General features: G+C 45.0%; 1 protein-coding gene across 3 annotated transcripts in view; it reads right to left on the bottom strand.

Annotated features, from left to right (window-relative positions):
* Positions 1 to 601: 601 nt before the first annotated feature.
* Positions 602 to 15,389, bottom strand: part of GAB3 (GRB2 associated binding protein 3) — a 71,699-nt gene continuing 56,911 nt past the window's right edge. For 2 of the 3 annotated variants that reach the window (XM_064426824.1, XM_064426826.1), the window contains exons 5-10: positions 11,598 to 11,653; positions 10,285 to 10,534; positions 9,089 to 9,170; positions 7,381 to 7,483; positions 6,009 to 6,122; positions 602 to 5,015 (exon numbers count right to left, since the gene is read on the bottom strand). In XM_064426824.1, the coding sequence (XP_064282894.1) occupies positions 4,899 to 5,015; positions 6,009 to 6,122; positions 7,381 to 7,483; positions 9,089 to 9,170; positions 10,285 to 10,534; positions 11,598 to 11,653 (722 nt within the window). In that variant the 3' untranslated portion in view covers positions 602 to 4,898. The remainder of the gene's footprint in view (positions 5,016 to 6,008; positions 6,123 to 7,380; positions 7,484 to 9,088; positions 9,171 to 10,284; positions 10,535 to 11,597; positions 11,654 to 15,389) is intronic. The other variant, XM_064426825.1, reaches the window with a different exon arrangement.

The following is a 15,389-nucleotide window of genomic DNA, read 5'->3' as shown; positions in this document are numbered from 1 at the left end:
ATAAATAAACTATTTCCAAACTTCCTGGCTTGTTAGCAGCAAGGCTTGCTCAGCTCTGCCCCCATGGACTGCCTTGTTTCATCTTCCAAATCCCAAGATGTGCACATTGAAAGGATCACACATCCCTAGCTTGCTGCATGTGGAAATTATATTACCAGCAACTCCACTGCTCAGCACAGAGCAATTAAAATTCCAGGTTAAATAACAACTAGCCTTTGTATCCAAGTCCAGAGCATGTGCTGAATAAATTTGTGCTTATGCTCTACATGGTTGGTCAGGAGCTGTGTCCCTTCCTGCCCCTTGGCTGTGGCAGCAGGAGCTGTGGCTGGGACTGGGGAATGCAGCTCACCCTGACCCAGGAGGACACAGACATGACTCCAAGCCACAGCTTCATGGTTCTTTGTTACTCTGCAAATAATCTCCCTGATACACAGGCATATGACATTTGTTTGCAAATTTGTTTGAACTTATATCTAAATATTTTTTATGAAAAAGACACTGCCTAATAAGAGAATTTAAAAATGGAAATAGCATTAAATGAAATATGTGGGAACTTATCCCATGAGCACCTTCACTTACCAAAATAATTAAAGATCACAGATACCTTTTATATTAATTTATTAGAAAAAAGATACAGTTTAATGTGCAAATATATACATCAAACATTACAATGAAACAAGAGGAAAGTGAGCCCTTCCCTCTAGCAATGACTTGTCCCTTCGTAACAGAGATGACTCTTTAATGCTTCCCCACAGATTTACAAATACAAAAAAAAATGTATAATGCTTCATTTGCACAAGAAAAAGTTTACTTTTATTTGAAAACAAAAAATATCCTGGCTTTGACATGGCAAATGTCTGCTATTTTGGTGGCTTTCATTTTTTTTAAACCTGAGCAAGTTTTGCGGAACAGGGGGACAAAGGGAAGGCATTGCCCTGTACTTTGTTCTCATCACAGCATCTGATGGTCTTTGAATTACTAAACTTCTGAATTACTGCAAGTGAATGCAACTCCAAAATCTACATCTAGGATGTAGTTAGTGAAATGAAGAAAGCAGGTGCTACCACTGGCAAAGTGAGCTGGCTGAAGACACCTTGCTCCAGTTACATGGCTGCTGGCATTTCTCAGGTTAAATGTTCATTTCTGCCAGTAAGGAAATTAATGCTGCCTCCTGTCATGAAGGAATTATAAATGTGAAATGTAGTTTAGTCCAAACAGCAAATGAGTTGTGGGCCTGCTATGCCTTGGTCAAACGTGCAGTCATTGAAGGAGAGAGTAAGGCCATATTAAACACATCAGTGGGGGGACCCAGCTGATGGCCCCAAAAATAACCTCAGGACTCAAACCATTGAGCTTGGTTGTTTTCAGTCATCCTGCAACCAAACTTCGTCCAGCAACTCCACAAGGTGACATTTCCAATTAAACTAAAACAGTTCTGCTCATTTAGTGCTCTCCCTATTTTTAATGAGAGGCCCCAGCAGTGCTGGAGAAGGCACTACAATACCTGGGCTGGGCAATGCCAATTCCCTCAGCAGAGTTTGCTAAGGACCACTGGCCACTCTGTGCTCATTTAGGTGCAGAGCATCTCTCTGCATCAGCTCTCACACTTTTGGAAAAAATATATGCAAGTAAGAGACCCATGTCAAAAAGAGGACACCATCAGGAGTGTGCCTGCTGGCCCCAGAGCCAGCACCAACTGAGGGCTCTGGCCTGGGCTGTATTTTCAGACATGACACTGTCAAAAGCTGACTCAGTTTTCATGTTTACTTTCCTTCTTGGCCAAGGCATTAGGACAAGAACAGACTTAACTGAACAGCAACTCCTTTTTGCTCCGTAACACTCCTCCACTCCCAGCAGTTTGTGCTATGGGTACTGGCCCACAGGTTTGTCACTCGTGGCTGCTGCAGCTCACACCCAAATCCTCAGTGGTGAGGTGGCCACAGCAGATTTGGCTTTGCCATCCTCCCACCGTCCTGCTCCTCTTAACCCTCTTTGAAGTATTGTGGAATTTGACCAAAACAAAAGGAAAAAAAAAGCCTTTGAGAAGGACTGTTCTGCTTTTAAATTTTTTTCCCCAGTATTTTTTAATTGCTCCTGTTTCATGGGTTGTACCTGCATAAGGATGTATGTCATGGGCCCTGGAGCAGCTGGTAAAAAAAGAACATTACATGAAAAATCAGAATAAACCCTCAAACTTAGCTCTAAGTTGAAAGTAAAAGTTAGAAACCAGTGAGCAGCATTTGATCAAGATAAGAGTGTTATGAGGGCAAGCAGGGGACACGGGAAGTTGAAAGGGGCCATCCTCCTCTAAGGACAGTCCCTGCCAAGCTATATGCTTATGTCCTTTTAGGGGAGTAAAAATCCAGATACAGCTCTTTCTTCTCTAAACTTTTGAATGATCTGTTAGCCAGGTTTGTTGAAGTTTAAATATTTTTACAATAAACTAGAATAACAAGTGAGTCAGTTGTCTTCGATAACTTGGTGTTTTTCCACTTCAGAAGATTTTCTGACAGCATGAAAGGAAACACTCCAGTCAAACACGAGCTGATCTGTGTGTGATTCTGATCCGCATCAGAGGCTGCTCTGCCATCACTCCTCAATCTAGGATCTGCAGTGGCAGAACACAGCTTCACTCACCCTTTGTGGAGGTTGTCTGTCTGTAATTTAAAATACCTTTTAGCTGGTCTTTTAACCCTTTCAGTACATCAGCACATACAGTGACACGTGTTATTTGCACACTTTGAAAGAAAGGAAATTCATTTGAGCAGAAAGGCAAAGGTCTCAGTATCTGTGGCCCTTCCACGCTCCCCTCTCTCTGACACCTCTGTGCAGGTGCAGATCTCCTCTGCCTCTCCCCACGTGCCCTACCCCTGTCACATTATAACTCCCAGGGCATGGTGCTCCTAGCTCTGCTAAGTCAGTTAGAGGACAAAACAGCTGGGTTTTAACAAACTCAATTTCACACCAGACAGACAAGATGTATGTTGAAAAGTTGGAATTATTTTCAAAATTTTTATGAACATCAACTTTCACTTGAGAGCTTTGGTGGGGGGGGGGAGGAGCAGGGCAGGAGGGAACAGCAGGTCAGCTGTCTGCAGGACTAACCCCAGATTTCCAAGCAGCTCTAGTCCAGGACTTCACACCTGCAGGCCTGGTGCCCAGTTTGCCCCAGTCAGTGAAGGCGCTGGTGAACCTTGTTCTTGCAGGGTAACCTAGTGAGATCCTGGTCACCACAGATCCCCAGGGACTGGGCTAAAGAAGCACTGAGACTTGCAAGCCCTTCAGCTCTCTTGAGGTAGGAGGAAAACTGTGTTTCTGTCAGGTATGCTGCCTCTCTCACGGGATGTGTGATGGCCTCCTGGAGTGCCTGAATGACTGGAGCACACGGGCTGTAAGGAACAAGCTGAGCAGGAGCCTTGAAATGCCAGTGGTTTCTGCAATGGCATTTCTGCAATGGCATTTCTATGCCCTCTGTTTGGTAGATTAGAATTTTCAGGATGTCAGGTTACAGCAATGCAACGTGGTAACAAGAGGCACATGAAGAGAGGCCAGTGAATTGGCACTGTCAGAGAAGAAATCTTTTGTAAGGGTCCTGTCTGTCTGTCCACGTTGACAGGATCAGACCTCTTATGGCTACTGGGACTCACCTACAGGAGCAAGGCCTGTGAGACCAAATCCAGTGTGGGTCACTCAGCATCACTGCCCACTTCCATGAGTCAAGTGGCTGTGTGCCACTGTAAAATAAAGACCACAGCCAAGTGTTCAAAGTTAAATATCTTATAAACTATACACACATGTCATCCTGAGATAGTGCCTGTAACAAGTCCCAAGGTAGATAAACTTCCTGAGCCCAGAGGTCCTCATGCTGTGTGAGCACATTGTTGTCCTGTTTTGGCAGGCTCCCGGCCTCTCAGAGCACGCTGCACTTCCTAATGCTCTTTTTTATTTTGGGGTGGGTCTAGTGAAACAATCAGATTGACGACTGCTACCAGCATTCCAATGGCATTCCTTCTGCTGTTCAGATGAAAGCAGTCTTGATCCTTTGCCAGTTCTCTCAAGGCTTTCAGAAACAGGCTCACAGCTTCCCTTTCTATTTTCTGGCCAGCCAAGAGCTGTGTGGCTGCAGCCTCCTACGAGAAGAGCAGCTGTGCTGTGCTGAAGACACTTCCCAAGACAGGGGAGAAAACATCAGTAGGAATCAGACAGAAAAGTGACATGTATGAGCCACAATGGAGGGAAGAAGCTGAATACGATGACCATCATCCAGAGGGTCAAAGACCATGCATTCCAGTCACATGGGCATGTAGTCCTGTTTTGAGTTCTGGCAGCATCAGCTCACAGCCAGATTTTTTAAACCCAGGGGGAAAATATTTTTCAAAATTCTCTTTGCTTAAGCACTACATATTCAAAAAATTCTTATTATTGTTTCAGTATTTTAGCCCTTAGTTGATTAGTCACCAAAACCTGTCAGATGCCTGTTGCCATAAAAGCACTCTGAGCACCTGCAGCATTTGTAGGAATATCAAAAAATAGCTTTAGCAACTAGGAATTATGCAACAGAAGGAGAAGGCAGGACGAACTAGATTAATACAACTTGTAGTGGATTTGTTAACGTTAAGTGTATGACTCGTTGCAGAATCATGCCAGAAAATGGTACCATGGAGCATACTGGTAAGGGCAGTAAAAAGGCTAATGCATCACTTTAGTCATCAGTGAACCACTCACTCACTCAACATACTTCTTCCAGCTGAAATCAAAGGATTCCAGTAAAAATGCCTCTACAGACTGTAAGCATCTTACAACTCTCTCTGCCTTTGAGCTCTACTGTAATAGCTGCTTCATTAACATTGTGGTTCCAGTGCAAAAATAAACCCCTCCAGATCCCAAAACTTCTTCCTTTATACTTTTGATTGTCTTTCATCTGTCCATTCCTGCTTAGTGTTCTGTAAAGCTTGAGTCTTCTGTTCATCGACCTGGACATAGTCCACTCTCTGTTCCTCAGACAGAAAAGGTTTCTATGGGACAGAGAGGAAAGAAACAATGTTTTAATTTTCAAGTTGAACAGGGGTGCTAATAAAACTTAGCTTGATTTTCTGTTTTTCCTTTCCCTCACTCCTTGATTGCTTCACTTCACCTTGAAGCTCACAGTGACATCAGCTGACAAAAGCACTGCTTTACAGCCTGCTTTAGCTATAATTATCCATCTGTCACCCTGTCACTCAGCCCAGCACAGCAAGCAAGGGAAACATGCTGTACTGGCTGTGTCCATGCAGATAAACATTCTCTCCTCATCTGAGTGATCCTGCTGCAGGGATAACCCAACTGATTTTACAAACAGGGAGGGTTTAAATAAGAAAGCTTAAGAGTCTTGAGTCTTTTGCATCTGGGAGTATTGGCTCATGGGGAAAATGATACACAGGACATAAAATGATCCAAACTAACAACAGTTCATTGCTTTGCAGTGAACCCACCACCTGGGCAGGTTAGAAGTTCTTTGGAACAAGGAATGTATTTTCTCAGCATTGCAAAAGAAATTGAAATGGTTTTGGTGGTGCAAGAATAAAGATGCACTTTTTGCCAGATTGTAAGAGATGGTAAAGTTTTACCCCATGAATTTATCGTGGGCTGCAAACTTGTTACTGCAAAGAGATTTTTGGGAAAACTAGCAGGAAAGGCTTTGTGGAGACTTGATGAAAATGAAGGAGCATGCAGAGATCCTGCAAGCTTGCCCACAAGCCCTCATGGCTGCACTTCCCAGAGCAGTGTCATACCCTGTGCCAAGCTTGTGTTAGCAGCATCCCTATGAGCCACACTAAGGACATCCTGTCAGCACCCTCATCATGCTTTTATCTTATCAATCTTGGGCCTGACACAAATACAGTCAGCTGGAAACACGACTGGCTTCATCATGGCACTCAGGGCACCTAACAGAATGCAATCCTGGGTCTGGATTTCCTCCCAGCAGACAAAAAGGCAGGAGGCTGCAGGGTTTTTCAGATGACTCATACCTTCTGCACAGGGGATGGGGAAGCAGAGTTAAAATCCAGTGCTAAGTAATCAAGGTTAGATTTCCTTGTCCATGGAAAAGCACCACTGTATGGAGAGGTGGCCTGTCTGTGTTCCTGTCAGGAAAGAAGAAAAACTTTTAATGCTCTAAAAACATGATCCTAGAAGGAAACAGGATCACAACTGGGATTTGGGAGATTTGCCTGGCAGAATGTGAATGAGAACAGTCAGGGCCCACATAATTTTCTAAGCCAAGGGTGCATTTGGTTACTAACCACAGTATAACACTGATAATTGTGGGATAGCATAAAGAAACCATGAGACCCTTTTTCTTCTGATAATTCTGGCAAAACAAACAAAACAGGCTGATTTACACTCAGTTTTATCAAGAAGAATTTGTGCCCAGCTTCTCAATCCAAGCCCTCAGAACACTCAGATTTGCAGAGGTGCCCACTTAAAACATCGTCATTCAGTGAATTTGAAGAAATTGTGAAAATTCAGTTCAAATCTAGAAACTGAAAATTAATTCTCATAAAATCACAAATAACCACAAATACATGTCAGGTTTTCCTAGACTAGAAAAACCAAATAGGGAATGGTTACAACTGGAACTGCCCTCTTGAGCAGATTTCAGTCTGGTAGAGATGTGGGTTAAAATTTGAAACTATGGTTAATGGAGACTGTGGTCAGTTTTGCAATATATTTTTATAGCTACTGGTACCAGGCTTTGGCTATGGAGCAGATCTGTAGACATTGGCTCAGATGAATGGATTTGAGATCCATTTCCACCTAAAATTCAAAGTAAAACAAGATTCTGGTCTTTTGCAAGATATGGCTAAAGAGCAAATGAAAAAAAGGAAGCCACAAAGCCAGATGTTCTTCTTTCATGGGATGGGAAGTGGGGTTAGTGCCACCAGCCAAAGCAGAAGCAATGAGACTTTAATAGGAGTTCTGTTTCTGCACAATATTTGGTGTGTTTCTTTAGGAAGTGCACTAACGGCTTTCTGTTATTTCCTAGGAGATTTTGCAAGGCACACTTTTAAAAGGTGAAAAGATTTAATTTTCTTTTGTCTTAATGAGTTCTCATGTAAATATGGCTGATCCCTGTGATCTCTTGGAACTGTTCAGCAACATTCGTGGGCGAACAGCTGAGTTCTGCAGAGCAGGAAAAGGGCTTCCCTTATCTCTCTGTAAATTGGTCCCAGTGTCTTTGGTTTAAAACCATTTAATCATTTGAAAAAAGAAAGAAACAAACCAGAAGGCAAAGGACAAACCTCCTCAACGTTTTTTTTCTTAGAAAACAAACTTCTGCATTCTCCATCAATGTAACAGAGCAGAATAAAGCAAAGGATGGCTGTGTGAAAATGACATTACCATATGAATGTAACTTTCTTCCTCTTCTCCGGAAACTGAATTGGCAAATATTCTTGCTGAATTAATACTGTCTCTTTCTGGTGAGATAAAGCTCATTCGATTGCTATGAAGAAAAACACAGGAGAGGTTAAGGAAGCATCTTACAGATGCACTGAAATGAAGCCAAAGCCTGACACAGTCCATATGGTGAATAAACTCACACTAAGGCTGCAGCCTTTATGGAGAGGATGTCCAAAGCCACTCCTTAGTTCTAGAAATAGTCAGCTATATTGCTGACTGATTTGGTTGATTTTTTTCTCTGGGATTTATGAAAGTTTGCTATCTGGTACAACAGAAACTGTAAAACATTGAAGCAATTCTCTACCAAGGGCCACAGAGCTATCATTCATTTGGGTAATGATGGGGGCAGTTACTTGGCTGTGCAGGTATCCACGTTTTGGAGACTGATGTGAATTAATCAGCTGCTGGAGGTACATGCAAAGGAACTCAGTCTGGTTTTGCACACAGTGTCAACACCTGCCACCCGTGCTGTGGAGATGGCTGTGACTCAGCTCTTGCACAAGGAAATCTCTCCCATGAACACAACACTCAGAGGTGCATGGTGAATAAATTAACACAGGCAAGCACAATGGGGCTTGGTTAATGGGAAATTAGATGGCTTCTGTGCATGAACAGCATAATTCCTTTTGCTGTATTAGTTTCAGGCATAACTTCTTTTTTATTTTTGTTAGTGTAAAACATGCAAACTCACTCTAAGCTCATTATCCTTCAGGACTCTGCACTGTGTCAGCACTGATTAACCTCAGTGCTCTGGCAGGGGTGCTTGGGAGGCAGGGAATTGGCTTTCCCTAACAGGCAGTGCCAAGGGGCTTAACCAGCCTTGAACTGGATGTGAGAGAGGGCTCTGCAAATGAGAAACTGCTCATCTTGTGTCTTTTTTTGCCCTTCACATGACAGCCTGAAATGGGGGAGTGGAAATGCCCTGTCTGGCACTCATGCCAGCAAAACCCCACATTTTCTGGAGTGCTCGGGGTGTGCAGAGGAGGTTGAATGGAATTTCTGGCTTTTGCATGCACACTTCAGCACAGCTGCTTTTTTTTTTTTGTGCCAAAATCCCCCCAGCCAGCAGGCTGAAGTCCTCCCCTGCTCACAAGTTCCCTGAAGATGAGTCTTCTGCTGCCCTTGGAGCCCAACAGTATAATCTGTTCATACTACCTGGGCTTTGGGATCAAAAGCATTTATTTTACCGACGACTAATTTCTAGTGACAAAAGGTCATGCCAAAAGTTCAAGTCTGGACTGCTCTGTGGCACTGCAGAATTCTGCACCCAGTCTAGAAATTCAGGGAGCTCTTTATCTCATCTGGTTCTACTTTGCTATAATTATTTTAAGGAGCAAAGATGGCTCTATCATAGTTTAGGCATGCCAAGCTTTTAGGCATTGCAGCAGCCACACCAGAGTGCAGACCAGCTCCAGGTTAAAAGGAACCTTCAAATCACAACACTGAATTCTGTGGAGCTGCCCATTGTGAAAGGGAGCCCTGCTTTTCAGAGACAGCAAAAGCCTGGGGGATACTGAAAGGAACCTTGGGGAATTTATGTTTGTGGGCTTTGCCAGGTATCTTTCTTGTGGGATGGGATAAGGTTTTTTTAACTCTATTCCATGCTAATGCTCAGAAGATTGGAATGGCAGGTTTCTTGTTGACTTACTAAGGCACAGTCCACATCCTGGTCACGGCAGCATGCTCCCGGATTGTGGAGAGGTTCCTCAAGTCCAGAGGAGGTGGTCGTGCTGTAAGAAAGAACAAAAGGAACTATGTTTTCAGTACAGTACAGACTGTTTAGAAAAATGCAGTTTTGTATTAACAGAAAGAAACTAACAGAGTATTTCACAGAACATAACCAAGAAGGAAATCAGTAACAAATGACCTCTTTGGTCAGTGCTGGAAAGCAAAGTCCTCCAATCACCCTAAAATAACAGAATAAATACAGTGGGCATAAAGAGACCAAAGGCCAACCCAACACTTGCCCCAAATATGCTCTGCATATGCTGCCTTAGAGATGCTGGTTCAGCCTACAGGTTATAACAGGTTTTGGATTCTGTTCTAAACAAAGAGGCCCTATACATGGGGATCAGGGCCATCCCTGTCACCACTCTGTACGTGTGCCCACCATTCTCAAGACCCTTTAAGAAAGGATATGAGTTTGCTTTTCTTCATGGCAATGGTCTAAATGTCTGTCCCCACTTTACAGTAGCACTGCCTGAACCAATTTCTGAGTAACCCTGTGGCCCTGCAACCCTAAGAGCTTTATTATAGGCTAGGTTTAGGTAATTTCTCCACTTCAAACCTGAATTTTGTCCCCAGTATATTCTCTAGAAGTGCAATCCAGATTTTGGACGTGCCATGAAAACCAGGAGTGGAAAATTACCACCAGCAAAAGCATCTGCAGAAAATTCCTGATTAAACCAAGTGCCTACCCAACAAAGGTTTAACCACAGCCAACACATCAAGTTTGAGTATTTGAGTGTTTGGATGTCCCATTCCTGGCAGGTTGGGGAGCTGGTGAGACAGGAGCACATGTACCTCAGAGTGGAGGATTTAGTCTGCTGTCTCTGCCAGGCTAGGTCCTTTGGGCTGTTTGCAGTCACAGTGAAAGCCAGGCACTGTTCTTACATGGCCACCTGGGCTGGGACTGCAGAAGCAGCCGTGGAAGCTCTTCCTCCACTCACAAACCACCCTGCAAGCACATCCTAGGCTACAGTGCTGTGAGTCACCCACGCAGCATTTCAACCCATCCTCTAGAGGGAGAATTGCTTTAAGACATGCCAAGGACACCATCAAAGGAGGTCACCCGCGTCCCCACCATCAGGATCCCCAGGCTTTGGACTTCAGGTCTGGGCTTACACTTCCTACGAGGCTTGAGGTCCCGGTTCACCGGAGGGGGCTCCACGTCGGAGGGAAGCTCAGGCAAGGGGCTGGTGAGTTTTTCAGTGCTGGCGGCGGGGAAGGTGAAGGTGGCGGAGCCGGGGCTCATGGGGATGTAGCCGTCGGGGGAGCAGTCGGCGGCGGGCGCGGAGGGCGAGGTGCTGGGGCGCATGGGCACGTAGCTGTCCTCGGAGCTGTCCGCAGAGTACAGCGGGGAGAAGCGGCACGGCTGCGGCACAGCAGAGAGAGAGAGAAAGGGCTCCGTCAGTGCACGGCCCGGGGCTGCTGTGAGCTGGGAACACACCCGAGCCGAGCCAGGACTGCTCCGAGAGGCACGGGATGGACAAGAGACAAAGGCATGAGTTCAGATGAAGGCTCCAGCTCTGAGCTTCACGAGAACTGCTGGAAACTAGAACCAAACTGACTGGTGGCTTTATTGGTTAAATCCTCCAACTTCAGCGAGGCTGCACTTGCCTCTCGCAGCAGTAATTCTGACCTATAAAATGAGGGAGGATCCTGAATACAAAAAAATAAAGTCTGAAAGGAGAGCACCTGATGAACAAGACTTTGGCAAAACGTGGAAGCTGAGAGAGCAGACACAGACCTACAACTCACTTCTGATCTCTGAGAATTAGCTTTAGAAAATCACTTAGTGCAGGTTAGTGCTGGCTGAGTGGTGAGAGGGAGTGATTACAACCCTTGAAAGCTTTCAAAAAGGAGAAAAATATAAGTTGCCCACCACGAGCAAAGGATCTCCCACAGAAGACAACATCCAGCCCCAGGCTGAAGACTGGCTATGTGATGTGAGATGGTGCTGCTTAGAACTGTGTTTGTCACAGGCTGAGGGAGGAAGCTGTGGACTGATAGAGCCTTCAATCGCAGGCACTGTGACAGCAGACATTTTCCAGTGTCATAAAGAAGTGATATCCCTCAGGACCACAGAGTGATAGGCTTCTTTAGACCCTCTTTTCAAGGAATAAGCCATTTGCTCTGGTGTTCTTGGTCAACAGTTTAATTCTTGAGGCTACTGGGAACCCTTGTCATAACAGACCCAGCTTCACCTGCTTTAAAAATGGGGTGCTCAGTATTGAGGCCTCTCCCTCCCTCTTCTCTCAAAAGCTGACTGAAGCCACCAAGCAGCCAGCACTGAAGTTGCCCAAAGCTAGGCACTTTTTCCACTTTTTAAATTCTTCTGCTGAACAGAGGAGAGGAATGATTGAGCATCAGGATGTGAAATGATTCACTCTGAAGTTTGTGGCAGTGTTTTAAATTTGTGCAAACAGAGTACTTACCAAATTCAAGCTAAGCCTCTTATCTCGACTTCTTAGGGAACTGCCTTCCGTGTCTGCTGCAAGGGAAAAAAAGTGATTAAAAATGGGATAAGGCAGTGCAACCTTACAGAGATAATTCTGGAGTCAAACATATGGCTCTAAAATAATTAGAGTTTTATAGACATTCCATAACTCCTAAATGAGGAAATACAATGACACTTAAGGCTCAGCAGAATTTCAAGAGTGATTACATCTATTTTAAGCATGATGAAACCAAGGAACCTGTTCATGTATAATCCAGCTGCAACTTATGCTTCCTGTAACACAAGCAGTTGGGGAAAAAGGCTGGAGTGGGAGCAAGTAAGCACAAATTTAAATGCAGCTTCTGCTCTACTTGTTCTGTTTTCTCATCTGTCAAACTGGGGAAATTATATGAAAAGGGGCTATTATAGATAATATTATTTCTTGGATATTTATTTAGGAGCCTTTTAAGGTGCCAGGGAAACAATTGTTACTGTACAGAAAGTGGTGCATGGGGGAACTTAATGGAGAAAAATTCTTTGCTTTGTCATCCAGAAGTGCTGATGTGGTGCAAGGGGCTCAAGGTGATGGGGAATGAACAGACAGATCATGGAGACAATCACCAGTCTCCTTGTGCAGGTGGGCCTTGGTCTTGGTATAGGTCAATTTTATTTTCCAAGAGAAAGCCAAAAACCCCTGAAGTCCAGCATTCAGCACATAGAAGATCAGCTGTAGGAGATGCTTACAACCTTTTCTGAAAAGGGATTTTCTGTGCAGAAAATGGCTTTTCTGTGGGAATGCCTCAAATCCCTGCAACCATGTCAATCCATTCCCTGCTCTTAGGGTAGAGATGTCAGTACTGCAACTGGGGGCATTTTTGGTGGTACCAGCCAAAAAGGCTAAACAAGAACAAAGCAATTCTGTTGGTGCAGATACATATTCAGATAGACACGGTCACTGTCCTGGGACAGCTACATTTATTTATTATGGCAAAAAGACACTGAGGCTGTGGCAGGTGCCAGGATACAGGTGCCTCACTGCTCATCCTCCTTCATGGCACTTCCACTAGCTCGTGCTGCTTTCTCCTTGGGCTAATTACATCTGTGCACCTTTTGCAGGTTAGCAGGGCAAAAAATTAAGTTAATAACTTGAGTTATAACACTCACTCGGGAAGCTGGTGAGGAACTGTTGCTTCCTGCCTCTTTATTTTTCTGATCATTCTTGTTAAACACATTTTAATTCAGAGTTTAACCCTCCAAATGGTTTCAGCTACACTTAGGGTAAGAAAAAGTGGCAGCACTTATTAATTCATTGCTGCCCCCATCAGGCAGAGACAACCCTGCAGCACAGCAGCACAACGTGATTTGGCCACTTAATCCTCTTAGAGACGTTTTGGTGTAAATTGGGTTGGAGGATCATGAACCAGCTTCACTGGAGCAGCACACATGCAGAAGCAAGAGCAGCACCTCTCAGGGAGCAACCAAATGTAGCTGATAATTAAGAACAGCAGTTCCACTGATGGGCGTTTCTCTAGAAACCTTCCAAGAATTGTCTGTACACTGACGACCATGCTTAGCTTTAGCTTCTGAGCTTTAAGAGCAAGATCTAACAGCCCCGCACATTGTCTGGTCATTCAAACTGCAGGAGTCTAAAGGATGCTTGCCCTTAAAAACCTGCACTTTTTTCCTCATCAAAAATGAAGGTTTTCACGTCACTACAATATACTTATTGATTTCCACCCAGGTATTCCAGCTGCCTCCTTCTGTTCTGTGGCTCCACGTAATAAAGTCTTCTCACCCTGCATATGCTGGTTTTTTACACCATGATGTTCTGGGTTTTGACTGTTATTCCTGTTTGTGACGACGGTGTTTCAGGAGCAAGCGGAAAAGCCAGCTCAGCTCAGAGTAGAGTTTGCTTTGCAGCCTTGCTTTGCTCTGCAGCAGCAGGTTTTCAGACTGCCCTGACTGAAGTGCAAGGACAGAACGGGATTTGTTCAAGGACATGCAGAGTCCCTGGTTCAACCAGGATTACATCCCATCCCCAGCGTCTCCCTGACTTCCTGGTCTTTACTCTAAGCTGTGAAAAGACACGCAGCTCTCACAGAACAGACTGGGTGTAGCAAAGCAGCACAGCTCCAGAGGCATTTCCCACATGCAAGCACACATTTTGACCTGTATGAACAGAGTCTGGCATTGCCCAATTCAGTGGCTGACTTCTCATTTTGGTTTTTCTACTGCTGTCTGTTCTGAGAAGGAAGGGGGAAAATTAGCAAGGCATGAGGCACCCTGAAGGAATCAAACTGCTGCCCATCTGTACACATACTGAGAGGCTTCTACACAGCAGGGGCAAACCTAAGGGACTGAATCCTATTGCTAGTTCATGTGAAAGCAGCATTGGGTGGTCTAAGACTTCACAGAGGGGAGGACAGAGAGGCACAACAGGAAGTCAAAACCACTCTGTGGGTGTGGGCAGCTCCATCCCTCACACTGGTGCTTCTTTGCTGGCTCTTGGAAGTGCACTCACCTGTAGCAGGCACAAGGCCTGCAAGGCCCTGGCGAACAGAAGCCTGAGCTAGGAAATACCAAAGTCAGCATGACTAAGGATTTTAGAAGACCCCTCTTCCGCCTTTCGGACCCTGTTATCTCTCTGTAGACTCATAGGCCACTTTTTCCCCTGACCCTTACTATTGGACAGTTTTCAATCCCCCTGTAAGGTATAAAAACCCCTAGCCCTGCCCGGTTCGGCAGAGGAGAGCTGTCCCTGGACCCTTCGCGGAGACCCCAATAAAAGAACCCTGCGGAACCCATACAGCGCTGCTCCTCTCTCTCTGCGTCTGCTGCGGCTATACCCAGGGTGACGGCCCCAGGCATGCTAAAAGAGCTGAAATCACTAAAGAGCTGAGCTGCAAATCACTATAGCTGCCTGGACTGCCTGAACCCCCCGCTGGGCGATCCTGGACCCTCCGTGAGCTATCCTGGACAACCGGCCTCCCCGCTGGGCTTCTGCCCCTGGGGGCCATAGCTGGCGCTCCGAACAGAGCCGACGCCCGAACAGCGGGGGGCCCCTGGGCCGACATCTGAACCGCCGTGATAGCCTGGCCGCGGAACTGAATGCCGGACCTGGCATTTCAGAGGAGCAGCATTTCTTCGTGAAATTGTCACTGCCTCCGCTCGCCAGAGATCCTGGAAGGAGAAGCTCTTCGTTTTAGAAGGACTCTTCTGGACAGGACGTCAGCCGACCCGCAACAACGACACCTGGGCACGCGAGTGTTCGCGGAGGCTGATGAGCAGACGACCCCCAGCAGAACTTTGACCCACAACAGGCTGAAAAGTGTAAGTTTAACACAGCCTCTCTTGCGCGCAAAAAATATTTTTTCCTTGGGTCCTTTTTTTTTGGGTTTTTTCTTTTTTTTTCTCTTTTTTTCTGCTGGCGGGAACTGAAAAATGGGATCAAAGCTTAGTAAACGATCCCAGAACGAGAGAGATTTATATTCCCTAATCCTAGAAATCCTATCTTCTAACAACTTTTCTTTTTCTAAAGGTAACCTTTCAAAAACTAACCTGAAACGTTTTATAAAATGGATTCTCTGCCACTTCCCAGATACTAATACACAGACTATTACCTTAGACTCCTTTTGGGATACAATTGGGACCACGATATATAAGTTTCAAACTAACCAAGACTTTTCTGTAACTCAGTTTTTACCGATGTTCCACGCTATCACTAAAGCTGTAGAAAAAACTAACAAAAAGATTTTAGCTTCAGGGCTAACTTCTGTCGAACGAAACGAAA

The sequence above is a fragment of the Passer domesticus genome, chromosome 7 (assembly GCF_036417665.1).
Source record: "Passer domesticus isolate bPasDom1 chromosome 7, bPasDom1.hap1, whole genome shotgun sequence".
Taxonomy (NCBI): domain Eukaryota; kingdom Metazoa; phylum Chordata; class Aves; order Passeriformes; family Passeridae; genus Passer; species Passer domesticus.
This window is presented reverse-complemented; position numbering and strand designations above follow the sequence as displayed.